The 27,125-nt window shown below is 51.9% G+C and overlaps 11 protein-coding genes across 11 annotated transcripts in view; 5 read left to right on the forward strand and 6 right to left on the reverse strand.

Annotated features, from left to right (window-relative positions):
• Positions 1-2,324, reverse strand: part of BU25DRAFT_415844 (kinesin light chain 1) — a 4,462-nt gene extending 2,138 nt beyond the window's left edge. The window contains exons 1-2 of the mRNA XM_033707632.1: positions 1,439-2,324; positions 8-1,374 (exon numbers count right to left, since the gene is read on the reverse strand). Coding sequence (XP_033555853.1) covers positions 8-1,374; positions 1,439-2,213 — 2,142 coding nt within the window. The 5' untranslated portion in view covers positions 2,214-2,324. The remainder of the gene's footprint in view (positions 1-7; positions 1,375-1,438) is intronic.
• A 1,156-nt stretch (positions 2,325-3,480) lies between these two features.
• On the reverse strand, positions 3,481-4,483 carry BU25DRAFT_426256 (NAD(P)-binding protein; the record flags this gene model as incomplete). Its single annotated transcript, XM_033708407.1, has 3 exons — positions 3,481-3,668; positions 3,785-4,364; positions 4,442-4,483. 3 exons carry the CDS (start codon positions 4,481-4,483, stop codon positions 3,481-3,483), a joined length of 810 nt encoding a protein of 269 aa, XP_033555854.1.
• A 1,142-nt stretch (positions 4,484-5,625) lies between these two features.
• BU25DRAFT_415846 (P-loop containing nucleoside triphosphate hydrolase protein) lies at positions 5,626-8,170 on the reverse strand. Its single transcript, XM_033707633.1, has 8 exons — positions 7,900-8,170; positions 7,837-7,845; positions 7,567-7,777; positions 6,912-7,511; positions 6,691-6,859; positions 6,106-6,609; positions 5,889-6,052; positions 5,626-5,832 (listed from the first exon to the last, which is right to left on the reverse strand). Exons 3-8 carry the CDS (start codon positions 7,684-7,686, stop codon positions 5,743-5,745), a joined length of 1,647 nt encoding a protein of 548 aa, XP_033555855.1. The 5' UTR covers positions 7,687-7,777; positions 7,837-7,845; positions 7,900-8,170; the 3' UTR covers positions 5,626-5,742.
• A 741-nt stretch (positions 8,171-8,911) lies between these two features.
• Positions 8,912-10,273, forward strand: BU25DRAFT_231811 (HET-domain-containing protein). Its single transcript, XM_033701427.1, has 2 exons — positions 8,912-9,074; positions 9,193-10,273. The coding sequence occupies exon 2, from the start codon at positions 9,231-9,233 to the stop codon at positions 10,002-10,004; it is 774 nt and encodes a 257-aa protein (XP_033555856.1). The 5' UTR covers positions 8,912-9,074; positions 9,193-9,230; the 3' UTR covers positions 10,005-10,273.
• Positions 10,274-10,785: 512 nt separating this feature from the next.
• Positions 10,786-12,253, reverse strand: BU25DRAFT_231827 (phytanoyl-CoA dioxygenase family protein). The gene has a single exon (XM_033701428.1). The coding sequence runs from the start codon at positions 11,816-11,818 to the stop codon at positions 10,871-10,873; it is 948 nt and encodes a 315-aa protein (XP_033555857.1). The 5' UTR covers positions 11,819-12,253; the 3' UTR covers positions 10,786-10,870.
• Positions 12,254-13,671: 1,418 nt separating this feature from the next.
• On the reverse strand, positions 13,672-17,475 carry BU25DRAFT_495551 (uncharacterized protein). The gene is made up of 3 exons (XM_033711865.1): positions 17,274-17,475; positions 14,567-17,160; positions 13,672-14,515 (listed from the first exon to the last, which is right to left on the reverse strand). The coding sequence occupies exons 1-3, from the start codon at positions 17,419-17,421 to the stop codon at positions 13,718-13,720; spliced, it is 3,540 nt and encodes a 1,179-aa protein (XP_033555858.1). The 5' UTR covers positions 17,422-17,475; the 3' UTR covers positions 13,672-13,717.
• Positions 17,476-20,073, forward strand: BU25DRAFT_379083 (uncharacterized protein). The gene is made up of 4 exons (XM_033704187.1): positions 17,476-17,809; positions 17,860-18,027; positions 18,082-18,923; positions 18,973-20,073. The coding sequence occupies exons 1-4, from the start codon at positions 17,689-17,691 to the stop codon at positions 20,044-20,046; spliced, it is 2,205 nt and encodes a 734-aa protein (XP_033555859.1). The 5' UTR covers positions 17,476-17,688; the 3' UTR covers positions 20,047-20,073.
• Positions 20,074-20,311: 238 nt separating this feature from the next.
• On the forward strand, positions 20,312-21,160 carry BU25DRAFT_415851 (Prefoldin, subunit 4). Its single transcript, XM_033707634.1, has 4 exons — positions 20,312-20,419; positions 20,474-20,608; positions 20,777-20,844; positions 20,913-21,160. Exons 1-4 carry the CDS (start codon positions 20,405-20,407, stop codon positions 21,103-21,105), a joined length of 411 nt encoding a protein of 136 aa, XP_033555860.1. The 5' UTR covers positions 20,312-20,404; the 3' UTR covers positions 21,106-21,160.
• A 363-nt stretch (positions 21,161-21,523) lies between these two features.
• Positions 21,524-24,021, forward strand: BU25DRAFT_403939 (MFS general substrate transporter). Its single transcript, XM_033705102.1, has 8 exons — positions 21,524-21,801; positions 21,863-22,104; positions 22,154-22,193; positions 22,240-22,264; positions 22,315-22,425; positions 22,488-23,053; positions 23,106-23,398; positions 23,450-24,021. Exons 1-8 carry the CDS (start codon positions 21,645-21,647, stop codon positions 23,861-23,863), a joined length of 1,848 nt encoding a protein of 615 aa, XP_033555861.1. The 5' UTR covers positions 21,524-21,644; the 3' UTR covers positions 23,864-24,021.
• A 510-nt stretch (positions 24,022-24,531) lies between these two features.
• On the forward strand, positions 24,532-25,089 carry BU25DRAFT_495555 (uncharacterized protein; the record flags this gene model as incomplete). Its single annotated transcript, XM_033711866.1, has 1 exon — positions 24,532-25,089. One exon carries the CDS (start codon positions 24,532-24,534, stop codon positions 25,087-25,089), a length of 558 nt encoding a protein of 185 aa, XP_033555862.1.
• Positions 25,090-25,141: 52 nt separating this feature from the next.
• On the reverse strand, positions 25,142-26,907 carry BU25DRAFT_415854 (uncharacterized protein). Its single transcript, XM_033707635.1, has one exon. It carries the CDS (start codon positions 26,584-26,586, stop codon positions 25,504-25,506), a length of 1,083 nt encoding a protein of 360 aa, XP_033555863.1. The 5' UTR covers positions 26,587-26,907; the 3' UTR covers positions 25,142-25,503.
• Between the last annotated feature and the right edge of the window lie 218 nt (positions 26,908-27,125).

The following is a 27,125-nucleotide window of genomic DNA, read 5'->3' on the forward strand; positions in this document are numbered from 1 at the left end:
GCGCTACATTGTTCATGCTCGTCAACGTGTCTGGGTGCTCGGGCCCAAGCACTTTCTCTCTGACCAACAAGACTTGTCGGTGCGTCGTCTCTGCTGCCGAATATTGCCCGAGGGTTGTTTGACACCGCCCTACGCGATCTAGCAGCGAAGTGCTGGCTGCATTGCCTGCTATACCGTAGCTTCCAGCCACATAGATCGCGTGCGGCAGGTACGTCGTCCATACCTCCTTGTTCTCATGCCCGCCGTACGGCACTACCTCTTCGAGCCGCGCCACCGCTGCGTCCACCCATGCTGCACGCTCATCGTGTCTGTCAAGCCACCAGACAGACGCCATGTGCACCAGTCGGTGCATATCGAAGAACCTGCCTCCATCTGACTCTTGTCCCGTTTGCAGGCGCTCTGTTATGAACGCGTACCCTGTTAGTGTTCCCAGCGCTTTCGTTTGCTGCACCAAAGAGGCTCCAGGAGGCAGTAACGACTGGGGGATGTTGACGCGGTCAATACATGCTATGAACGAGAGATATTTCGCGCCTAGCTGATCTTGCTTGCGTATCTGATCGAAAGAGATGTGCCACGTCTTCGCGATCGTGCTGTCAAGTTCATCGTATCTGCTGGGGTCTTCGAAGCGCTCGCCGAAGAGCTCGGTCTCTGCACCAGTATTTTGGAACAACGATATGTAATCGGGCACTGACACATCGTTGTTGTTCATGAAAGCGGCTGCCTGCACGATAGCAAGCGGTAGACATGCGAGTATGTCCAACAGTTTGTCTACAGCCGTTTCGTCATCAAGCAACGCCTGCTTCGTTATCCGTCGCATTAGTAGTTGCTTGGCTTCCGCTTTGCCCATATCACTCAGTCCCAGAACACTGCTCTGCGTTAGAGCATTAGCCACCTTCCTACTTCGAGTGGTGAAAAGAATCGCGCCTCTATCACTGCGCGGGAGATAGTCGCTCAGTCGAGCTGGCTTCAAGTCGCTATTCGCGGTACCTAGTAGTACCTCATGATCGTCAGCATTATCGACAATCATCAGCCAGTCGTCCACGCTCTCTGAGCTGAGTGCCACCTGAACAAGCTTCTTGACGTCCGCGTTGTCATCAGTGATTCCTGGTACGCGGAGGCGGGCTCCGATCTCCCGGTATGCAAGCTCGAAGCTGTCCTGACTGACAGCAGGCACCCAGAACACCAGTCTAGCGTGCGTTGCCAGTACGCGATATGCAAGCTCGATGGCAAGCGCTGACTTCCCACACCCTCCCAGTCCATATATTGTCATGCGACGGTGGGTGTCGGAGACGAGGAGATGCTGTTCGAGAGATCGGAGCTCGTCTGTTCGTCCAACAAATTGCTCGTTCCTCGCGAATGGTAGCGACGAGAAGACTAGACACGCTTAGCGGTATACAACTTGCATAGAAGTGTGCTACCATGCTGAGTTAGGACGTACCGGACAAGTCACGCAAGCTTTCTGTTCCGTGTCCCTCTTGCCGCCTCTGTATCTCGTCCTTCAGCCGTAGATTGGCGTATGCTTCTCCTTCTCCATATATAAGCGACAGAAACACACCAAAGATGCCCAACAGACAATACACCTTGTCCTCCTTCAACGTCGTCGTGCGCCCAGCTGCCCAGCTCATTCGATCCTCAACACTGAACTCGCTGAGGCTTTGCCCTCTTAGAGCCGCGATAGGTATCTTGGTGATCTTGTGAATTTCCTGCTCCAAAGACACCCTGCTACCCAGCCGCTTGCCGTGCTTGCAGAAGAACTCAACACCAGCCGGCGCCAGAAGCTCTTGCAACGTCCAGCCTCGCGTGAACCATCGGCTCCGTCGAAAGCCTTCCTGCCACGCTAAGCGGAAGACTCCAGCGTCGGTGACCTCGTCCGGCACAACGACGTCCGAGAGGCATACGTAGCACTTGGATGCCCGCTGGTACCAGCGAAACATGGAGTTGATCGCTGTACTGAGCTCATCGCTGGTAGACTTGTCGATGCAGCAGGTATCGACCCAGAAGTACTCTAGGCCGTCCGCTGCAGCTCGTTCACTGCAGAAGCGGATCTTGTTGTAGCCAGTCTTCTCTGTGCCTGTACCTGCGACCAGTTCATTGTACGTGACTTCTTGACCCTCGGTCCAGGTGTGCGAAAGGATAGCGTACGGAGGGGGGTCGTCGTCGCTGAACGACACTAGCTCGAAGCCGCCGCTCGGCAAGCGCTTCAGAAGACGCATCGTCGCGATCACGTTCTCTCCGAGCGATGAACGTCGGTTCAGTTCAACCAATCACCATGCAAGCGTATGACGGTAGAAGGTCAGAAAGCGCAAAGCAAAAGTGAATGTTTGTCGCCCAGTGCAGGTGTCGTACATCGCCACGGGACTAGTCGGACAGGCTGTAAGCTGGCGCTCGTTGGACGCTTGGGCTGTGTACCTAGCCACCAGCTCGCTCAGCGCCAGACTGCAGGCTCGAGTTCGCTTGCGGGAGCTTCTGGGGCCGCTTTCGCGTCGCCCCATTGGTCCGGTCTTGGGCTGTCCTTATGCGTACGACAATATACGATAGACATAACGCTGACTACATACGATAGCTTACGGCGACATCTGAGCACGCTACTGCAGACTGCCTGCATGCGAACAGACGCTAGCGCATCCCGACGCACTGGGTCGCTTTTTGCGATCTTCGCTCCCAATCGGCGAAACTCCCGGACTGCATACATATCAGCTTAAACTGGCCTTTAGCTTAGGAACAGATTCTTCCTTTATCGTACTTTGTATCAAACCCTCCGAATCCTACGTAGACCCTCATGGTTGCGAACCTTCTATATCAAAGGAATTATCAAGAACAATCTTTGCTAGTCAGAAATTCGCGCGACAACGATGGAAGTCAAGGCAGAATATGTTTTCTCATTGGTTGTAGCTCCTATTCGCTACCATCCAACAACTCCTTATTGAGATGATTGTAACATTCCAGAGGACATGGGGATAGACTTAAGAATTGGCCCAGTGTATCTCTACGAGCCTCCCAAGACGGCGGACTCAATCCGGGAGCGCCAAAGATCCATGTGAGAGTCTGCGAGAAACCGTACGAAAGTCTGGACTTGACGATTCACGGCCGCCCACTCCAATATTGAGCTGGAGCTCTTACGACAGGATCATGCATCGGACCTTTAAAGTATTATCCGCCACCGCAGCACAGCCCAACGCATCACAAGCCAACGCATCTGTTGGTCCATGGATATGGGACGAAATTCATAAGCGATATAGAAGACTCGAAAACAATGCATGGGTCTGGGCACCGGCAGTTGCCCCAGGACATACACGTTCCAGGAAAGATGGTTGATATCGTGGCCTTCTATCGAATCGACCAAAGGGTCTGGCGGGACCTATCTATCGACTATCTCTGGTGACGGGACAAGTGTTCAACCATGAAGCAGAAGACCAATATTAAAATAATGGTAACATACTTACAGAACAATATTAGCAGCACCTATCCGGGCTCTACGGTTTACAGCCATTGAGTGGTGTTGCCCCAGTAGCTTAAGAACTGGCCGCTCTGCTCCACCTTTGAATTCTTTACAACGTTGAGAATCCTCTTTACGCACTCCTCGGGAGAGATGAGGCCCTTCCACTCCGGGTACTTCTGCATCATCCTGCCAAGCATGACCTGCATCTTCGCCATCTCTTCGTCGGTGACTAAGAAATTCTTGTTAGTATCACTGCCAAGTCTGTTGGGAAAAAATCAAGAATACAACCCCTACATAACCCAGCCATGCCTCTACAAGATAAAGCAAAGAAAAGAAACAACTCACACTTCGACATGTCCGTCATCGCCTCCGTCGCCACCCCGCCGGGCGCAATACTCAGAAAAGTAAACCCCTCGTCCTGCAGCTCAGCCGCAAACTTGGCAATAACCATATTCCCACCCGCCTTGCTCACGGAATAGGGCACCGAGTTCGAGATACGCGTGTCGATGGTCTCGGGCACGTAGGCGACGCCGGTGGAAATGTACGTCACGCGCTTTTCCTTGCCTGCGCGGAGGAGCGGCAGGAAGGCGTTGATCGCGAAGAGGGGGCCGGCGATGTTTGCCTCGACACTCTTCTTGAGCTCCTCGAGGAAGAGCTCTGGCTTGTCGGCGAAATCGGTGGGGTTCATACCGCCCGTCGATGAGAGGAAGGCGCCGTTGATGAGCAGGTGGTCAATCTGGCCATCGACGAGGGACGATGTGGCCTTGGCGGCGGCTATCAGGGAGTCTGCGGATGTGAGATCGGCTTGAACTACGTGTGTATTTGGGATCTTGTCGGCTTTCACGTTGCCCTCGAGGTCGGCGACATTGCGGGCGGTGGCAATCACGGTGTTTCCTTCCAAGGCGAGGGTTTGGATGAATTGGTACTGGATGCGTTAGCTTTTGCTTTATATTTTGAGGGTAGGAATGCCCTGCTATGAAGGATGTAGTTTCATATACGTACCCCAATTCCGCGCGAGGCGCCGACAACAACGGTGGTGGGCATTTTGAACTGGTTAAAGATCTAAGAGAAGAACGGCTTTGAAAACTGCTCAATGCCACAATTGCTGAGGAACTGTCAACTTATATATAAATGACCCTTCTTCACAGTTAATATGTGCAGTCTAAAGCCCCACATGCGGCATTCCATCACATGATCCCTAGCTTTCACATACACAGCCAACTCGCAACATCATCCTTCATCCTAACTCCACCTTGTAACTCCGACATGCAGCTTCTTACTAAGATCTTTACAAATCCGGAACCCGGGACTTTCAAATTCCGCGGTCTCATTTCCACTCCTACTGATCAAAGAAACGCCAAGAACCCAGAGATGTAAATGCTATTCCGAAAACGGATTGTAGGAAGCTCGTTTTTATTGATTGAACACTTTCAGGCCCGTGCGCACGCGTCCCCCATCAACACATGTCAACACCACACCTCTATAGTATTGCAGCCACCCACACATAAAAAATATGCCTATCTCTCGTCGCAAATTCTTCAAGTATAAGCAGAACAAGGTTGTCAAGCAGCCACTAACTTCCCGGTCTGAATTAACTGCTGTTGAGCGTGCGTTCGTGTTGAGCGTGCGTTCGTGTTGAGCATGCGTTCGCGGTTGGCGCGCTCATGGGCATGCGGGGAGAGTATGCCTAGGCCAAGGCTGCAATATCATTGAAGTGGGTCCGTCCTGGCGTTGAATGTCCTTGAGGACTCGAGTGAAAAAGAACGTACGAGAATCTAGCTGGACTTGCAACGTACAGTGACCTGCCGACGACGCCCGTCCATCAACCCCGAAAGGATGAGCGCATCGCTCAAGCCACCACTTGCTGCGGCCGCCATAGCACACGAGACATAGGGATTGTGTGTTGCATTGTCCTGTAATTTGCTCATTTTTTTCCGAAATTTGTTTCTGATCGTTCTCTTTGGCTACGCCAAGCCTTACGCAGGAAATGCACCAAAAACAGAACCACGAATTGCAAAACCAAAATGGATAAACAACAAACCAGAGAAGACACAGAGGAACTCCCTATCTATGGCAGCACATCGGTGCTTCCACCAAACCACCGATGCTGGGGTTGTTGTTGATGAAGAGGTTTTTTTTTCAACAATAGTATTGCACATACGGGAATCGTAGAAATTTGCTACTAAATCGGCAACAGCTACCCCGCAATTACTGTCCCATGCTAAACCTCCTTCTCACCATATACTACTCAGGAACGACAGGAACAGTGACAACATCATTCACTCGGAAGACATTCTACCATGTTACATGATCGCAGCTTCAATATGCTCCAGTCTCACAGCTTCTTTGCGTTTGCTGACCAGCAAGCTCAACAAGCGGACTGCGTTCTTAATCTGTGAAAGATCAACATTTACTCAGAGTGTCTGCAACATAACCACCGAAGACCTACCTGTCGGCCGTTATGGGCCATGGCTGCAAGCTTTGCATACTCATCTTCAGTCACACAGAGCGTCACGCTAGCACTTGTCGACAGGCGTGCTAAATGCGCTTTCCAGATCACCAGGCGTGCGTTGGCATCGAGATCTGGATAGGCAATTCTGAAGTGAATTCGACCTTTGCTGTGGTAAGTTCCTCATCCTTCAGTACGTCTAAGACTTGTCACTTACTCTCGAAGGCAGCATCCATGGCATCGGCACGGTTCGTGGTCAACAGCAATATGCCCCGATAGTACTCCAAGCGCCTTAGGAACACCGAGACTACTGCGTTCCGATGGAGATCATCCTTGCTCCTCTCGACCAAGAACACATCAGCCTCATCGAGAAGGACGATGGCTTCCCAAACTTCTGCAATCTGTAGAATGCGCTCCAGCTTCTCGTCAAGTGTATCTGCGTCAACACCGAGCTCCCCTGAGTTGATAGTGTAGAGAGGACGTTGTGCGATTTCTGCGATCGCCTCCACAGTGAGAGTTTTGCCAACCCCTGGAGGTCCACACAATAGCCCAATGAGACCCCTGCCTTTGTTTTCCACAAAGTCGTCAAAGGTGTCACTCTTTGATGAGTGTTCCCTGACCAGCAACCCTATCAGTTCTTTCTTGCTTTGCGGGAGGACCAATTGTGCGAAGATTTCCGGGTGCCACTGAATAGGAGCAATGTCCTTGACGAGGAAGCCACCTAATATGACAATTAGCACATCGATAGTCGGAGGAGCAACTCTCTCTTCACCGTCCAACAGGAAGAATGTGTTTCACCTACCCCAAACCTTCTTGCCCAGATGAAACCCGTACAGAATAGCAGGCATGGTCATGATCTGTTCATCGGATATAACCTCCTTGTCGATGGCGCGGTATATGTAAGGGATCAGTTCGTCTTCAGGACACAGCTGACCAAACGTAGCATGGTCCACAACTACGTGCCCCTCACACTACGGCGAAATCAGTACCGGGAGTTTCTTGGGGCGTCAGTTATATACCTACCTGGAACGGCTCAAGATATCGAGCACCATTGAGGTTATGTTTGGTCTGCACGCCATGACCAGAACAATCATGCAACCTTGATGCTCCGTCTTGCATTCTCTTCCTCCCTCTTTTTAAAAGTTCAGACCGGGTTCCCTGGCAGTCCGTCACATATCGCAGGGGATAAAACGGCAGCTCTATGATCTTTTGAGATCCTGGGAACTCTTTGATGTGTAGCGCAAGGTACCCCTTGCGCACAAACCCCATCTTTTCACCATTGTCGTCCACGAAACATACATCTCGGCCAAAAACCATGTCGCCTTGGTCATCTTTGAAAGTGTCGTGGTATCTGGCAAAGTAGGCTCTTGTCTGCTTCAATTCGTCCTTGTCGACGATCAGCTCGTTGCGGGGAAACAGAGCCCAGAGAAGGGTCCATGTGATTTCACCTTTGGCTAACAGCGTTTCAATCGTCGGGCCTTCTCTTGCGAACTCGTTCTGGACCACTCTCAGAGCAAGCTGTATCTGGTCGTACGTAGTGCGGTCCTCTGATCCGGGATTTTTCAGCCGCTCTGCATGTTCCGTGAGTTGCTTACTAGCATGATAAAGATCCTGGGGTGAAATCTACAAGCTCCACTGTCAGACCCTCATCGTTCTAAATTTCAATCCGTCTTCTTACTTCAGGCGGTACTTCTTCCAGTGTCATATTATCGACACCCTTGTAGATCGTCTTAAGTACTTCATGAAGACCTCCCGCCTGCCGAAGCTCGATTGTTGTACCCAACAATTCTCTGCGCATGTTGTAGCTGCGCATGACAACGATGGAGTACTTCTTACTCAAGGATTGCTGTCTTTTCTTCCTCTTGTACAAAGTAAATCCTTTGTCAGAGCTGACCTTCGTTATCCAGATGCACCATGCTGAGGTCAATGAATCGCTTAGTCAACTTACTTGTCATAGCTAATCAACATTAGTGACGACGTGACCGACACGCAGCCTTGCGATAGAACTTACACCTTATCGACATAGCTAATTCGAAGCTCGCGTTCATCTTCGATCGGTACACTGATATCATCGACATTGTGGTCGGGGTCTATCTTATCTTGTATCGAATCTACCTGGCCGCTGATTGACGACTCTTGTAGTTTGTCGGTCGGCTCAAACGGGCCAACAGGCTCTTAGGTATCGAATTGATTGTTTCCGTTCGCTACCTCGTGAGATAACCATTGGACATCCATATCTACGGACGCGGTCTAGAGAATGAGAAAGAGGCAGAGAAATTGCGATATCCAGATACTGAGCAGGCTCAGACCCCAACTAAAAAAGGCTATATTCGATCACGTTGATACCCCGCTCGATGTGTCAATACTGGTCTGCAGGCAAAGCTAATCCTATTAGGCACTTTGAGGTTCTATTGGATCTCAGCCTTATGCATGCATTCAACAGCGGCCAATACTTCATTGCAATAGTAAGCCCGCTGTTACCGCTGATAATCACGCAGCCTACAAACAAAAAGCCGTAAGCAGCCGTAAGCTTGGCTGCAGCTTCTCTGATTTTATCCTCGCAGACTTACCCCTCTTCTATCTACCAACCTAAACTCGTGCATCAGCATTTGACGAGATGATTGATGGCGTACTCGACGACGATTCGGTTTCGAGTTTTTCTACACTCAATGATGGCGAAAGCGAAGCAAGTCTGGACAACGAGAGCAACGATGAGCAGTCTACCGCCTCAAGCTCATCGGAGGATGCAATCGATAATCAAGACCTTGGTTCCGAACTCTCCTTCGAAGGAACTGGAAGTAACAACGGCTCTCGGCGATTGAGTGCATCGAGCGATGCTTTATTCAGTGATGAGGATCACGCAGATGCTTCTGACACGGATGAAAGAAATTCTCTCCTATCATGGGACGACCAAGAGCTGCTTGATCAAAGCGATCAGCCTATGCTCTGTTCAGACTGTCGAGAAATACCATTCAACCAGATCTGGGGTGGGACGCCATTCTCTATGAAGTGGACTGGCAATTCTACATGTCCGGTCTGTGCGATCCTAGGATCCTTCATTCCTCCAGACTCCGACGGTGAACTTCAATCCATCATGCGTTTCTGTCCCGATTGCTCGCTTTCATACCGCGGAGAGCTGCTGAGTTGTCAACGGCCTGTTGACTTGTTGCTCAAGAGATACGGAAAGTATGACATCATAGTACGATTCCATGGACACATAGTTGGGAGTCTGACCGCTTTGTCGATCTGGGGTCGGTCTACCACCCACCATTTCTTATGACCATGAGCTAACGCCCTGTTGCAGTCACCAACCCCAGCAATCTTCGCTTCAGGAGAGACACCATGCGTACGATCAAATCCTGGGTATCCCATTGCGACAAAAAGCACGCACAATGTCAGATCAACGCGGTGGGAAGGTCCCTCGAGAATTCTCCACCGTACCTTCCATCCCGAGTCATCGACGTGGGTCTGAATGATAGTCTAGACTCACCATATCTCATGATACCAGGCCAAAACCAGCGCGGTTTCTACACCATCCTAAGCCACTGTTGGGGCGAGGTGCGCCAATTATGCACTTCTGATCACAACATGTCTCAGCACCGTCAACAGCTTCCATGGGACTTGTTATGCAAAACCTATCAAGACGCAATCACAGTAACGAAATCTCTGAACATTCGGTATCTCTGGATTGATTCTCTTTGCATAGTGCAGGACAGCAGTGAAGACTGGAAGTACGAGAGTGCCCGCATGGCTCAATACTACGGCGACGCATACTGTACAATAGCTGCAGATGCCGCTGTCGATGGTAGTAAAGGCCTGTTCGTGCAAGAGCACGAGTTCCTCCGGGCCAGGCTACCTGTCCAGACGTTCATGTGCCATCACGATCACACGACCATGTTGACAAACAAGCAAAGGCCAAGTATCGTTCTAGCAAGGAATCCCATGCACAGAAGAGCGTGGTGCGTTCAAGAACGCTTACTATCCCGACGAACGCTACAATTCTCGACTGACCAGGTGTACTTTGAATGCAAACGCTGTTTGAAGGCAGAAGATGGCCGGTATTACGGACGAGGGTCGATGTCGCACAGCTTCTACGAAGTTGTTGACTTGAAATAACTTGGAGATATGGAACCATCAGATGTTCACAGCTGGGATTTAGGTGCGTCGCAGCGATACTACAAGGTCGTCGCTTGGTACTCCAGTTGCCTACTCACTTACCCGAAAGATAAGCTTCAAGCTTTGGCGGGCCTGCAACAGTCTTACTCTCTGATATATGGAGCACAGTTCCGGTCTGCTCTCTGGTTCCATCCAAGTACATCTGTACAAACTATTGAGACGCTGTGGTGGGAGCCTTCCCGACACTGTCTGACAGAAAGAGTGCTGAATGGATGCGACATGTCAGTCGCACGTTCATTTCCAACATGGTCCTGGGCCTCTTGTAACGTGTCAATCGAAGTGGGGAGGTTGTATCGGATACATTGGTTACGAGAGGTTGTCTTGCGCTCCGGAATCGGCCAACCAATCCTCCTGAGCTACTTCGATGAATGCTTTTGCGAGAGTCATCGCCATCCTGTCTTGGAAATCAGAACCAAGATCCGACAGTTAGACGTAGAGGATCCACAATTGGTATTCTTGGAGGACGGTCGCGCTTGGTTAGACTTTACTGAAGGATTCGAGGTAACTGTGCATTTGCATGAGCACCCAATGGAGCGACCGGAAACCCTGATTGTAGCGCTGCTCCAGATAGTCGACTGTCACTCTGAAGCGTTGATGTCTACCAAACGGCAACGACGCAAGGCTATCGAAGACCATCTCAATCTCCGGAGAGGTAATCGTTGGTTTTTCAGTGGTCTGTTGCTGAGGCTTTCGAAACACTCGTGCCGTGGCAGGCACTACGAAAGAATAGGAGCGGTTGTCATCACCTCTCCTAAAGATCTATTTGAGGGGCAAGAATGGAAGACTATATACCTAGATTGAATTTATCATTCGTCTTTCGAAAAGAACCCAACATTTTTGCTTCTCTTTCCCAACTCTACTAGCCTCTCCCTCATCTTTGTCGCCCTCTCCCTCATCTTCGGCTCCAGATCCCCAAAATCATCTTCTTTTGCCCACTCTCCGACACCATGCTGCAACACATTCCTTGCCCTCTGCTCACCCGCCGCTACCGTCCCAATACTCCCATGCAACGTCATTCGCTCCTTGGTACTATCATACACCCCCCTGTGCAGTATGTTATTGTTGTAAAACGCGACTTGCCCAGCCTTTAACTGAACCGTGATCTGCTCCGGCATATTGGGTTCATATGGGTCGGCTTCTCGTTCTGCATTGGTTCTTGCGCGTCTGTGGCTCCCAGGGACAAGGACAAGACTGCTATCATCGAAAAGCGCAAGGTTCCACTGCGCATGATACCCCGGCCTATTCAAGCGCTCCATCTCTTCCTCCGGCGTAGCAGTAGTAGCGATGTCATCTCTGTGCCAGCGCAAGCTAAAGTCGGCGTCTGGGCGGACAAGCATGTTGTACAATTCCATCGTGAGGTCCTCTTCTCTGCACTCAATCAATGCAGCGACGTACCTCAGCAGCTCCTCATCGAAGTAGCTTTTTGCGAACAGTGCATGATCTGGATTTGACGGATGGAGCAGGTGCTGCACGCCCCATATGCCTTTTGATGGGTCCTGAGGCCATGGTGGGAACTGTTTGGGGAGAGTGCGGATGTATGGCCATTTTCCTGTGCGTGCAGCTTCGGTCATGCGTGTTGCTGCTGAGCGGAGTGCTTCGAGGTCGAAGGTTGGGAAGAGAGCTGCGGAGAGGATGACGAAACCATCTCGGTGGAGAGCTTCGCGAGCAGCTTTGTAGGGATTGGCTGTGTGTTCGCTGACGTTTGATGCAGCAGGTCCCTTGTGGGCCTCGGTCTGGAGCGTTTCCGTTGCCATCTTTCAGTAACAACTCTCTCCGTGGTTTTCAGATAATGAACGAAAGAGTGGCATGCGACACACGTGGACTGATTGACGGTGAACATCTGTAGGATGGACCTCTGATCTACCCCGCATTGTTCGTTCACCCCGCTTCTGCCATTCTCTACCTATCCTCATCTACAAAAAGCATTTTTGACGTCTATTCCAGGAAATCTGCACTTCAAGCAATCGGACTTGTTACCAGCTGATATGGAGCCTACGACGTTGAAAGTTTCTACCCCTGATCGGTTGCCACCAGATGCACTTTTGTTTCCCTTGATATCTCCGTCAGCTCTTTCTGTCTGTTCGTAGTCCCGATGTCTGCCAATCCTCGCTGGCTACCATCATCGAGCACATGAAACAGCACAATCAATGCGCTCGACTTGAAGTCGTGATACGACGCCTAGTCCCAGCCTGCCAATCTTTTGCCGGTCTCGCTTGCTCTCTTTTACTCTGGATTACAACCCATACGAAGAAGAACAACTTCATGACAACCACAGCAACTGAATAGGTTATCAGCACCCATCGTACGTGGATGCAGACTGTGTTGTAGTGAACATCGCCCTGTGCAGGGTTGCTTTGCCCATAGTGACCGCGTTGACGACTCAAACCGTCAGGGCATCAGAGATATTTGCAAAGAATCGTCGACATCTTTGAACGTGCCCTTGCCGGTTTCTGCATGCCGCAAAGTCAACAGTATCTCTGAAGAAAATGTGACCTTCTGCAAATTACTCTCGTTGTATCGCCGCACAAAGCCTTCCATAACTCGTCTTCGATAGTTTTAGACTCACATAGGACGTTAAACCAATCAATCGAAGCCTTCCATAACGTCAACACCCATGTCTCCCATAAAAGAGTTTCTGAATGGTCGCGACACAGAATACCTGCAGGATGTGTTACATGAAATCGACGCTGTGAGGGGTTCTGACTTACACACAAGTGGGTGGAACAAGCTTGGCATATTGGCTCTTGAAGGTTGGATACGAGCCTCCGTTGCGGTATGTGTCGAAACGGCCTTCAGCGAAGTAGTTGCACTCACCCGAAAATTTTACACCTTGTGTGGTCTCATCGTAAACCGCAAAGCCATTGTACGGAAGCCACCGCAGATATTTTGTTAGGTTGGATCCCATCTCTTGTAGCTGCTGTCTTGTGGATGTGTCAACACACTCAAGATCAACCACGTTGTTGTCAACCTGGTACACCGCGTTGAACTGATGCTCAGTTCCACCCTTCTCTTCAAGTTGGAAGCCACTTATTCTAGTCGAGTATGTCTTCACACAAGGTAACATCCGACATGAGTATGCTGCGAAGGAGGGCCCAGACTGCCAATCCAGAACACATATCATCCGCACGAGAATACCTCCTTCACGAACGGAATTAGTTGTTCCCTGAGCGATCATAGCAGTATTATGCATGAAGCCGTACTCACAATTGCTACGCACTGTCAAAATTAGCTTGCCCCAGTCTAGCGGGCCCACTAGAGCACGTTTAGGTGATATCCAGAAGTAGCGTTCGGCGTTAGTACGCAGTGTCACTTTACGGGAAGTTCGCATGTCACTTGGCGGGCGCCCACGGGCAGTATTCATAGCAGAGGATTGAATGATGTGCCTTTGTACATTGAGAAGGTGATGAGTGCAGAGTTTCTTTTGGGCACTTGACATCTGTTACACACATGGTAAAATCGGACAGTCGCTACGTGTGTTTGTGGGAGTAAAGAGTGCAGCAAGAGCCGAGCTGCAAGCAGAAGCAAGGCTCAAACTCTGAAGCTGAATGCACCTTCCGATTGTTGCACGGCCGGACATCCTGGCAGACGACTGACTGTATAGGTCTATGTTCATTACACTAAATCATCTGCATGCGACCGCCCTTGTCTAGTTATCAGCTAACTCTCTCAGTCGTCGGCCCAGCAGTCTCCCTTTTCTCCACCAAGTCAGCACTCATCTGGCTATTCTGCGCATCACTCAACGCTTTCACGATGTCACTCTCCGCCTTCTCCCTAACCAACCTCCTCAAACTATTAATCAAGAACCCCGAGAAAATATCCACACTCCACTCATCCGGCAACATCGCCAGCACATCTCCAATATCAAACCAGCCTCCAAACCGCTCGAGGAGTTCGCCCGTGCGCTCAATGCGCTGCGATAAGTCCTCGATGTTAAGGAACTCTTGGAGCAGGAAATTGAAAAGTCGAGATTGTTCAACGTGCGGGGGGAGTTCGGATGCTGGGATGGGCAGGGTGCCGGTTGTGATGGGCCGGAAGATGGAACTATACCCGTATAAGCAGTAGCTTATCGCCGTGTCAAAATCCCCCAGCCCATGCGTGAGCAACCTCAGCGCTTCCTGATGCTGTTCCTGCCTTCCATGCAATATAATCATCTCGGGCACGAGTTCTTGTTCGTACGGCTCGAGGCGGGTCAGGATGGTGCTCACGTCGTACGAGGAGGTGGCGGGTTGGTTCGAGCCGAGGAGTTGCAGGAGGCGCAGACGCGCTTGCCACCACTCTGCGGGTATCGCATTATCTGTGATGAACTGATGATAGGTAGGTTTTGGGGGCTCGAGGATGCGATACGTCTCGTAGGTTTGGGAGAGGGTGGCGCGCGATTCAGGGCTAGACTCAAGCTCATGAATTACGGTGTCGAGGTAGAAAGCGATTAGTTCGTTTACGTAGCGCGTGTGCTGGTGATGGTCAGTGATTGAAAAAGGATTACTAAGATGGAAGGCGCATACCTTCTTGCCAAAGACAAGGTACTCCAGGTACTCTTTGACCGCACCTGGGGCCCTTTCTTTCAGCAGCTCGACGGCGCGTGTGGGCTCGAACTTAACCCTGCTATGGTCGTCTGCAAAGATCTGTACGCCGAGTTTGGGGTTGCGGTTTGCTAGCCATGCACCGTATTCCTCAACTAGCGACTGATCCCGGATGCGTGCGAGGTACTTTCGCAGCTCGTTCTCGCCGTCTACAAACGCACCGCCCGCGTCTTCTTCGCCGTCAAGGATACGTTTCCAAGTAGCAAGCACTTTGGAAGCCTTGACTGATGCCTTGCAGTTGCTCTGATACAGCCTGCTAAGCACATAGAGCCGTTTGAACTGTTCAAGGAGTTCTACCGCCCGATCGAAACACTCGACCTCCCGATCGACAAGCTCGTTCAGCTCGGCACGGTACATTCCTGGACTCGATGTACCGTTGGGGCTGCCTTGGTCCAGTAGGAGAAGGATATGAAGTAGCGCTGCGTCGACAGTGCTAAAGACGAACGGGTCGCTTGTGACGCTTGCCATGCCTTTCCGCCTCTTCCAGAACTGGAGGTATCTTTTGACAAAGTGAAGCAGATTATCACCGAATGGTCCATTGACATCTGTCGGCATTGTGGAAAGGTCAGTCTGTTGCAGAAACTGTTGGAGGACTGCTGTGATACCGCCAGATATTTGAATGCCTTCGGGTCCTTGGAAGACTTCCTGGCTTAGGACTGGCAACATCGATAACACTATTCGCGGATCTACCTCGCCTTCGATAAGAGCTTGCTCAGTGATTCGCTTCTCGTTTTCGAAGATAATGATGTTGGTCTTCGTGCGAAGAACGACGTCCATGAACAGTAGTACGGATGCTTTCTGACGGATGTAGATGAGGCTGAGATACTCCGACTCATTGCGAGGGTCTTGTCCTCGTATGTCGCCGAGCACTCTTTCAACAGGGTTACGGTTCGGTTGTATTGTTGTACCGTCTTCTGCGAATTGGGCTTGTTCTAAGCGTGAATCCAAGCGTGTGACAAGCGGGTTGCGAACAGTCCACCATATCTGGTTGCTGGCCCATACCACGTTTCGTGACTTGAGCTTAGATAGTCGCTCTGTGAACTCAAGATCTGCTTTCTCTTGAGCTGTCGCAGGTGCCTTCGTGACTTCTGTTGAGATCGATCCCTCTATGGAGGGCAGCTGCAGCCGTTGTACAGTAAGCTTGGACCCAATCTCAGGAAGGACAAGATCGTAAGGCTGGACGACAGTACGCATACCTAACGGCACAGGAATATGCGTGCTGTCTCCCTTTGCTGACAGACCTAGCGAATTCAAGTTCAACCAGTCTTTGGTTTCTTCGCCTGCACCAGGATCCACGTCCCATCTTTGAATCTCGACACCATATTCGAGGTGGTCTGCATCCCCTCGATGAACCGCAGCCAGCACGTAGCCTTCCTCAGCGTCCATGTCAGGACCCATGGACGACGTCAAGTCTATGCCTGAGCCATCAACCACGATTGCGTCGGGGTAACTGCTAAATTGAATGCTTCCTCTGCACATGTCGCCGTCAAGATTGACGAACATACCAACGCCTTGCTCAGATGGTGTAGTGCCAACTGTGAGCAGAAACTCGTTGGGGTTTGGTGAGGCAATGTGTGGTCTGAGAGGAACGAACGATGGAGGTTGTGGAGCTTCTTGTACCTCGACCTGAGGTGCATCCTCTCCTGGTGGAGGCGGTAAAGGCTTGCCAACAGCCGCACCTTCTGTAGTTTCGCCCTCAGTTGGCCGTGTTGGAGATCGAGCGGGCGAACGACCTGGTGCTGGCGATGCAGTTCGCGATAGCGACTCAGGCACGTCGAAGCCATAGCGGTGTGCTGGAGGTCGTGGGCTGGCGGTTCGAGAAGAGGGACCGCTGCCTATCCCCATAATGTTGAGGCTGGTGCTCCGATTGTGACCCTTCTGACCGCCTTGATGTAGTTGTACGCTTGCAGACGACACGCTTCTCGAAGGCCCTTGAGGTACAGTCGCAATGGTCTCTGCAGCTCCCCCAACGTCACCAACGTCTGGATCTAGAGACGAGATTGGGAACAAGCCAACCTTTTGCTGATGCATGACGTCCAGCAACGCATATGAATGACTGTCTGCCGCGCAAGAGAAGGTCTCCCGTCTGACCGAGACTAAGCATCCGCCGTACTCGATCGTCTTGACTGCCCTTGGTGGGGAGTTCTCGGTGATCTGGACCAGTCGTAACCTCTTCTTCAGGCCAATCACTACCACCACGCCTTCATCGTCACCCTCTTCTTCGTTCAAGTCCACGCCTCCAACCCATAAGCAAGATATGGGCTTGAAGGTGGAGTCTGGGCTCAGCTCGGGCAGCGAGTAGATGGAGAGGGTGTTGTTGCATAGCACGCATGCTTTGTAGATTTTAGGGAGAATGAGGATCTGCTGCACGCCGGGCCCGTGGCCATCGTTGTGCGGAGGCTCGAGCCTGGAGGCGATGATAGCGGTGGGCTCTGCGGAAGGGTCATTGGACTCAGGCGGTAGGAGGACGAAGTGGAGGATCTCGGCGGCAGAGGTGCCAACATAGAGGTTGCCGTCTGGGCTTCAGTTAGCTGCCTAGGAACGTGTATCATATATATGTATATATATGTATATATATATATATATATATATATATATATATATGTTTATGTGAAATATATGTGCGTACCCCATACTTCGACACAGGTTATGCGCGCATCGCCATGTTCCCCGTCAGCGGACAGCGGCAGGTCCGAGACGAGCTTGCGGAGGACGAAGGGCCCGTCCTGCGGCGGCGGGCGGGTGATCCCTTGCGGAGTGGGAGCTGCTTCTGCCATTGTTCAGGATCATCACACGCGCCATGCTGGCTAAGGGCGTGAGGCGAGGGCCATGTTCCTGGCAGTGGAGGTGGTCCCTCAGGTACAAGCTCATGATTGCGGCCAATCGGTCGCCTAGCCTGCCGCGCGCGCGTCACCCCCAGCTTCGTGTCTACATGAGCTTGACCACGACACAGGATAGCGGGACTCGTCAAATACGGGACTGCCATCTGGCTGACATAGCATATCTACGACTGCACGCGTGTGAAGGCGACCGAGAATATAACCATGGAGGGCGGTCTGGACGTTGAAGCGCATGCGGCGCAAGAGGAAGAGCCGAAGCAAGCAGGTGGGGAACCAGAGACAGAAGAGGGCAATAAGTTCCAGAAAGCCATTGGAGCCTGGAGGAGTATGGCCATGTAGCTTGTAAACCATAGTAGAGAGCTAATGAAGCTTCAGATATCGATCTTACTGCCCTCATTCCTCAACTCGACACCGTAGCCTCAGACGTCGTCGCACACCAGAGGGACACTCTCACACAGAGGAAAGAACTGGCGCAAAAGACCAAAGACTTCAGGAAGCTAGACGATGAAAGCAAGCTCAGCGACATCAAAGGCCTCCTGAAGTGTAAGTGCATTCATTGCCCGGCATATCTAAGCATATCAAGCTAAGGGTTTGTAGCATACCAAAACTTCATTGACCTCATATCCAACCACTCCAAGACCGTCCAAGCCTCCTTCTTCCAAGTCTACTCACCGCTATCAGAGGCACCCGACCCATACCCTCTCCTCGAAGCCTCCGTCGACTCCCTTGTAACCGCCGAAGAAGTTGTCCCGAAGCTCACATCTGAGAACGCACGGTTACAAAAGACTGTCGCAAGCTTGACATCACAACTGGAGGAGTCAGAGAAGAAGCTCGAGGAGGAACGCACAGCCCGCAAGACCGTCGAGGACAGCCGCGACAGCAAGATCAAGGAGATTGAGGCTTCATGGTCTGCAGTTCTAGACGAAAAGAAGGACAACTGGGAGGCAAAGGAGAAGAGTCTGGAAGAGAAGGTCGAGAGTCAGGATCGACTGTTGAAAGAGCTCAAGGCCAACTACGAGGTATCTCAGAGGCTAGGCAACGGGGACGAGAGTGCAGGGCAAAGCACCGGCGCTACAGCGGCAGAACTCGAGATTGTCAGCTCGGAATTGGAGAGGACAAGCCACCGCCTGGCTGAGGTCGAAGCACGCAACGAACAACTGCGCCTGGACCTTGCGCAAACTGCCTCTGCACAGGCCCAGCACGTTGCTGTGGAGGACGACCCAGCTTTCCTTCGCCTACGCTCTGAGAACTCGTCATTGTTGCGCAAGCTTGAGAATGCACGATTCGAGAAAGACTCTGAGCGCACACGCCTCGAGACCGGCTCACGCAACCTAGAAAGAGAAATCAAGTCCCTCAAGAGCGAGAAGGATGCTTTGCGCGAAAAGGTGCAGAAGTGGAGTGACTACGATAATGTGAAGCAGGAGTTGGAGGTGCTCAAGGTAAAACAAATCACGGAACCCAAATGCAAGCTTGTGCTGACATGTCTAGTCAATCGAGTTCGCAACAGGCGACGATGACGACGAGGCAACTGAGATCGCCCTCTCGCAAAACGGTGCTGCTGGCAAAGGAAAGGGCGAAACATTAGAGCAATTGCTGCTGGCGCGTAACAAGAAGATCAGCAACGAGCTGACGGTCTTGCGTGTGTCTCACAACGATTTGCAAAGCAGATTGGAGGCCCTACAAGAAGAGCTATCACAGGCCAACATGGAGCTCGAGAAGTCAAGAGCGCTCAATGAGACGTTGGAGGCTGATCTCGAAAAAGTGCAACAAGAGGCGTCGAATGCATTCGATCCCTCTGGCATGTCAGTGGCAGGGACCTATGTGTCCAGATACCCACAGTCGTCCTTCGCAGGCACAAGACGTGGAAGAGCGACATCACCTACCTCATCTATCATCTCCGGGTTCGACAATTCTTCACAAAACACCCTCGCCTCACTGCGCGCTGGTGAGCAGGTGGGCGGAGGCTCCGGTATCCTGCCTATGGTTACAGCGCAGCGTGACCGCTTCAAGAAGCGCAATTCCGAGCTCGAGGCCGAGCTCCAAAAGTCACATTCGACGATCTCCTCACTGCGATCTGAAATCGGCTCGCTTCAGAAGGACAACCTCGACCTCTACGAGAAGACGCGCTATGTGTCATCTTACAATGCACATAATAGAGGTCCCGTAACCTCTGCGTCATCGTACGGAGCCAATCCAAACCCATCCACTGTTCAGATCGGCGACAATGCGACCGACCGGTACCGTTCCGCCTACGAGTCGAATCTGTCACCTTTCGCTGCCTTCAGAGGCAGAGAGTCAGCTCGCGCGATGAAGCGCATGCACATCTTCGAGCGCATGGTCTTGCGCGTAACGAAGTTCGTGCTACAGACAAGAACGAGTCGGAACATATTCGCAGCGTATTTGCTAGGTCTGCATTTCATGGTGTTCTGGATGCTCTTCTCGACTGCCGGAACACACACAGGTAGCACGATTGGAGTTGCTGCCGGCTCAGCAGCTGGGCCTATCGACGTGGGACCTGGTGATCTTTGGCACAAGGACACGGTTGATGATGGGACCACGTAGATCTTGGTGTAGCTATGTACTTTTTGCAGGCGTTGAGCTCATTGTTGCAAGCGTTTAGCATCCGCAAGCGAGCAATTAATACCACTGTGGTCTCCTAATTCACATCTTCCACGCACCGCGATGTTAAAATCGCTTCATGTAGATCGAAAAAGCTGCACCACTTGTGACCTCCATCGTGCTTGCCATTTGGGTGTGGTCTTGGCGCTCTGTAAACACCCGAGCGAGGCCCTGGAGAACAACGCCCGCCAATCTCAAAAGTTCATCACCAACGCCAAGACCATCAACAACTTGCTCCAACTCGTTCCGCGCACGCTTTACCAGAACAACAAACCTCATACAGAGTCCCTACTCTCACAGTATGCAGCGTCGTATGGTGAGATGCGAGCAGACGGCCCACTTGCAAGATTTGCCGCTAATGAACAGATAGCTCACCAAAGAGGAGGAGGCATCAGCAGGCGGCGAGGACATGGAAGTCCGCCGTGAGGACCAGGAGAAGATCAACAAATTCAGCTCTCTGCATCAGAAGGAGACGTTGTTAGAGGAGGAGCTCAGGGCGAAGATCGTGAGTGAACCCTTCCAGCGCCGCCGCCGTGCCATTGCCTTCCTTTCTGTACCCCATAGTGAGGTCCTTTGAACTGCAGGAAACTAGACACTACCTTCACTGTAATGATAAAGAAGGAGCGATAGACGATGCTCGCTTTGCTGAGAATGCAATGCTAACTCCTAACAGAAGGAGAAAGAAGATCTTGAGGAGATCTCGACGGAACTTGAGCTTGTAGATGATGAGGAGAAAGTCCCGTAAGTTCAAGCCTCTGCGACTATCACAGACAGCAAGAGCAATCAACAACTTGCTGACGTTCTTACAGGTACAAAGTTGGTGACTGCTTCGTCTCGTTACCACAACCACAGGTCCTCGAGCTACTCGAAAGCTCGACTCAGACCATTGATGAGGAAGTCGATGCACTGAAGTCAAAGCTCGAGTCTATTCAGGAAGAGATGTCAGAGCTGAAGAAGGTCCTGTATGGTCGTTTTGGGCGGAGCATCAACCTCGAAACCTAAGCACGACATGTCCTTGGCGTCAACAATGCAATGGCATGCAACAACAAACAATACGACATATCACAACATCAACTTGCATCACTTCGCCATTTCTTGACAGATGGAGTTGACTTTCGCACTCGGAATTGGCATCGGACTCGGAATGAAGCTCAAAAAACAACGCAGTCACGATCATCCACATGCAATTTGAGTCACAGTATCAATTCGATAAGCTCTCGACGAATTGCATCCATCTGAGGCTCTTGCAGCGCATCGGCCAGTGGGTCCACGCTCTACAATACCGAGTTTACCGTTACCGATATGCGATCGTCACGCGTTTGCATTGTCCCCGCGTTATGCAGCTAGCTCTGGCGCTGTCGTAATAATTCCATTTTACGCTACAATTTGCGCGCCTTGGAAATACTGAATAAATTCGCGGAGTCAAGCTTCTCCTCTTTACCGAATCACTTACACCTCGCTTCACCATTTGCTTGTCATGTTCGTTTTTTTCTCCATTGGATTCCAATTGTTGCCAAGCTTGAACGTCATCACCCTGGACAATGGAGTCCGCGGATTTGGAACGGACTTATTCCCGCGATCAACAGCAACAGCGGCTAAACGATGGCTTTCACGTCACAACACCAGTGGCACTTGTGAGAAGTACGACTTCCCGAAGCGTGAAGAGTGCTCGAAGTCAAGGAAGATCGGGAAGTCAACGTACGCGTGCCTAAATAACTCACAATGCCCACTGGAGCATACTGCTAACATAATTACTTAGATACAGAAGGGTCTTGTGTCACTCGATTGAGGGACGTCGAGAAAGAGGTGGACTCGTCGTCTGACCTGGAGACAGGAAATGGAGATGATATTGAAGAAATGGTCTCACCACCACCCTCAAGCACAACTTCAAGAGCAGGCTCACGTTCGAATGAATCTAATGCTTCTCATGGAGAACCGACCGCCAAAAAGATAATCCGGTTCAAGGATGGTGACCCTGACAATCCAGACAACTGGCGGCAGGTACGAGTGGTGTTCCCATATTCAGTTCCCATACATTGACAAAGGGCAGATTAAGAAGCTTTACGCGCTTTTCGTGGCTATCATGAGTGGTGAGTAATATAACCATGACTAGTTACGCTTCTGACCACCGAGTAGTGACGAACAGCACAATTGGCTCATCGTATATTCTGCTCTGTACGATGTCGCCGTATAGCAAGCTGACCAATTCAGACTACCAGCTGGAGCCACTGGACCCATTTCGCAGCACTTCCATGAGACGAACGAATACAAGCTCATCCTGCCTACCTCCATATATCTCATCGGCTATGTCTGTGGACCTATGTAAGCAAGAATACTCTTCTACATAGAGGTCCTCGTTGCCGTGACCTAACAGAAAACCATAGGATCTGGGGACCGCTTTCCGAGTCCTACGGTCGCAAGCCAGTGATGATAATATCTTTCGCCATATTCACCATCTTCTCCATCACCTCGGCCGTGTCACCGAATTTCACTGCCCTCGTCATCTTCAGACTACTCGTTGGCATCGGAGGCAGCTGTGCGATAAGCGTCGTTGGCGGGATATGCGCGGACATCTATCACGATACAAAAAGTCGAGGACGGAGTATGGCTGGTTTCATGGCTGCGACTACGTTTGGACCGATTCTAGGACCGCCAATCTCCGGGTACATCTCAGTCGCCTCATGGGCTTGGGGCTTCTGGGTGGGAGCTATTCTGGCTGGAGTCACATGGCCGCTATTCATCTTCTTGCCTGAAACGTACGGGCCGGTGATCCTGAAGCACCGCGCGCAGAAGTTGCGTAAGGAGACAGGCGATGAGAGCATCATTGCGCCCATCGAGCTGGAGAAGACGGACTTCAACCACATTGTGACTGTGATCTTGACAAGGCCTCTGCGTATGCTTTGCTTCGAACCGCTGGTACTGTTTACCTGCTTGTACTTGAGCTATGCATGTAAGTCGGCCATAAACAAACCCTCCGTGTACCCCACTGACTTACTCAATAGACGCCATCTTCTACATCTACCTACAATCCTACCCCATAATCTTCACCGGCATCTACGCCTTCACCCCTGGCGAACAAGGCCTCACCTTCCTCCCCATCGGCGTCGGCGCCATGATCTCAGCCTGCTTCTACCTGACATGGGACTGGTATCTGACGCGCGCGCAAAAGCTCTCCAAACCCTGGTCCCGCAACGAGGAAATGGTTCGCTTGCCGCTGGCCTGCATCGCGGGACCTTTCTTCGTCATCTCGAGTTTCTGGCTCGGATGGACGGCTAGAGAAGACGTGCATTGGATGGTAAAGAGTAGTTCTCTGAAAACGGATTGAAGCCTACTGACAGCCCGTCAGGTGCCCACGTGTGCTGGTGTGCTGTTTGGAATGGGGTATTTGTGTCTTTTTATGGCGCTGCTGAATTATCTCGTCGACGCATACGAAGTATTTGCTGCAAGTGCGATGGCTGCTGCATCGCTCTCGCGATCGTCGTTTGGTGCCGTACTGCCGTTTGCAACGAGGCCTATGTATAGAGCGCTGGGCGTGGCGTGGGCGACAAGCTTGTTGGGTTTCCTGGCAGTCGCGTTGTGTGTTGTGCCCTTTGCGTTTCTGAAGTGGGGTGGTCGGATGAGGGAGCGGTCGAAGTTCTGCCAATATCTTAGGATGAAGAAGAGGGAAGAGGAAGAGGCGTTGCACAAGGAGAGGGAAGGTGCGAAAAAGCTGGAAGTCAAGGTTGGCCCGGATGAGGTGAAGGGCAAGGAGGAGGTATAGCTAGACTTGGGTCGCATTGTGCAATTCTGCCGCTTGACATGATGCCCTTGAGTCAGAAATCTCCCTTTGCCTCTTGTCTATTCTCTTCTTCACCTCACCGTCCCCCTCGCCACAATTTCCCTCGATCCTCGCAACCACACTCTCGCTATCAACTCAAGTCATCGTATTCTCCAACCCACTTCAGCCCCCCCCCCCCCCAGAATGCCGCTCTTCAAATTCCCGCAGCGTCGAAGAGTTCCAATCATCGTGCTCGTCCTCCTGTGCGCTTCTGTCCTAATCGCCGGCTTCCACTACATACACTATGCACCAACAACCTCCAGACCGCCACGCCTCGTGAAAGCAACAATCGTCTACCCCTCCCTCTCCTTAACCCACAAACAAGTCCTGGACGTTCACGCAGCACAAAACGCGCTGTTTTTGTATGGAATGCACATTCTCCGGCGCCCGATCGTGAAAGGCGGCGCCAACATCTTCTACTGGTTGATGCACGTGCTCACCGCCGAACTGCAAAGGCCGGTTGAGGAGCGGGTGGAGTGGGTTCTGTACGTGCCCTATGTCCCAGGTGGCTTCCATGCGCGCAAGTTGCTGAGTCGAGAAGTGGGGTTGTTAGAGATTGACAGGCTGATGGAGGGGGGGTTTCCAGATATATCGATCCGAGCGTTGTGGCTATGGATCCGGAGACCGCGTTGGACATGCTTCTCCCGCCTCGCACCCTCAGTGAGGGTGTGGAGACGTCTGAGGCTTTCAACCATCTGGCTTTCATATTCCCCACGCCTTCCAACGCCGTCCACATCCACAACCGAACACTCAGTCTATCCGTCTTCTGGCTGCGAGTCAGCCCTACAACGCTCACCCTCTTCGCCTCCGCAATCCACGAAATTCACTCCGACACACATTTTCCCCACAGGCGGGACGTTAGTGCGTTGGCTTTACAGCGGGTTCTTGAGAGAGAGAAGGAGGAGGAGGGCTGCGGGAAGGTGGTGTATCAGCCTGGTTCTTGGTACGGGGTTCCTGAGAATGGCGAAGTGGAGAGAGGGAAGGGGAAGGCAATGTTTGGACAGCCTAGACCCGGGAATGTGTTTAAGATGGAGAGGGAATTGGGGATGTTGCTTGAGCAGGCGGAAGGGAAGGGCGGTGATGCAGATATGGGTGCGATTGAGAGGGATGTAAGCGTGTGGTGGGAGCGTGTGATGGAGGCGAGGCGGGGAGGAGCTGGCGGAGGGTGAGGTTAGAGTTTGGAGGTTGTTGTTGTTGAGAAGATGATTGAGAACCAATATGAGACGGTGTGCGACGGTGTGGAGGCACGTCAAGTGCTAGCGATGTCTCCCCATGCTTGCTCTCGAGAAGAAAAGACGGGATAGATCATCCGCGAAGGCAGTGACGCTGTATGATGCCCACAGGTATCGAGGAGTCAGCGGAAGAGCGAAGGTGTCCTGATGTATGGACGACTCTCCTTCAGTCTCGCAGAGCTTTTTGTCCTCGGTCATACATTGCGTTACAGGAAGTGTGTTGTCCTTGCGCCATACTCCAAATCAACCTGGTATCTCTCAATCCCAAACCCCGAATCCAAATCCAAGAACCCATGTCAAAGCAAGCCTCGCTATCCAAAAAAAAAACCATAGCGACATCCCCTAATCATCTCAGCTCGTGTCCATAGCCTCCCCACCATCTTTCGTCGCCGTGTTGCCTTTGCTCAGCGCCTCAACAATCCCCTCTAACCCCCTAATCTCCTCGACCCTGACCCTCCCGCCTTCCACCGCCCCTTCAACCCCCTCCCTCGTATCCACACCGCGCTTCTCCAGAATCCTCTTGCTCTGACTTTCCAAGTATAATTTCCTTTCTCTCGTCGTCTCACCCGACTCAGAACTCGATCGTGTGCTTGTGAACAATGCGGTGCTGGCGAGATGTGGGCGCAGGTTGGAGAGGAGTTGGCGCAGGTACGGCAGTTGCGAGGTTGTGAAGGAGGTGTGTGTTGCTAGGGTTGTAGCGCCGTTCGCTGGTGTTATCGTCGATGTGGAGGTCTGGGGGAGAGGTGTGATGCCTAGGTTCTGACTTGCGGGGGTGTGGGTGAGGAATGCGAATGTGCCTCCATTCTGACTTGCTCCATCCTCTCTAGACGGATTCGTGGAATCGCGCTTCATGCCCTCCTGTCGTGGTTGTAGCAGCGCGCGCAGTTGCTGGATCTGCGCTTCATTCCGATTCTTCTCTGCGAGCAAGGCCGCGTTGAGTCTCTGCGTCTCAACCAGTTTCCGCCTCAGTGTGTATAATTTCTCTGGCGTCCAGCCCTCTTCTCCCACACCTCTGGGCGGCGTCTGTAACCCATTGTAGTGTCCCAACCTCACCCAATTCGCCAACTCCTCCTCTCCCCTCGGCAAACACAGCACGTTGCGTAACGTCCAAATCTCCAATTTATCAAAATTCTTATCCACCGCATTCTCCATCAGCGTCTCCAGCTTGAGCACGCCCTCCTCAATCTCCAGACTCGCATCGGGGTAAACATCGTTCCCGTCTTCGTCTTTCTCGGGGGGTCGCCTTTCAGCTGCATAGCGGTCTGCAAAGCCCAGGAGGTGCGGCGGGGCGCTCGATATGCCTGTTTCGAAGGTATCAGTGCAGCGATACAGGACCTCGTTTATCGTGTTGATTATGTCGTCGATGAGACAGATTGGCGGCCAAGAAAAGTGCTCTGTGAGAAGAATGTTCTCCTGTTGCTGGGCGTTCGCCATGTTGTCGGCCGTTGCGGTATGCGTAAAGTGCCTGTGTCGCGTTGTTTGCGACACGCGCGATGTGTTTACCCTGGTGGGGATCTCACTGGTTGGCGGTGCTAGCGCGGCCCCGTTCGGGTTGGCGTTGTTTGGCTGGGTCACCGCATCCGTGGCGCTGGTAAGTCCAGCCGAGTGTCAGGGATGACGTACATTCAGCGCAGCGATGTCGACAGCGTGGCGTCCTCTGAGCTTTTCGATTCAAATCCCGTGCCGTTAGCTTGGCATGTGTTCGAGTGCGGCAGGTGAGATGGAGTGACATGCACATGCATGAGAAGCCAAGAGCGTAGATAGTCGTGGTGTGAAGAGAGGGCCGTCTATGCGTGATATTGTTGGCAATATGCAGATATCGTGGTCACGCTCCAAGCATCAGATGAGTATTCTGTGCTGAAACTGAATTATACACCCAATACCAACTGCTACTCCGCATCCTCATCCTCACCACAACCGTGCGAGCCTTGAAGCTTCTAGCACTCTTTGTCGTCCCTCCTCACTTGCACCTT

This window comes from Macroventuria anomochaeta, assembly GCF_010093625.1.
Source record: "Macroventuria anomochaeta strain CBS 525.71 unplaced genomic scaffold BU25scaffold_52, whole genome shotgun sequence".
Classification (NCBI taxonomy): domain Eukaryota; kingdom Fungi; phylum Ascomycota; class Dothideomycetes; order Pleosporales; family Didymellaceae; genus Macroventuria; species Macroventuria anomochaeta.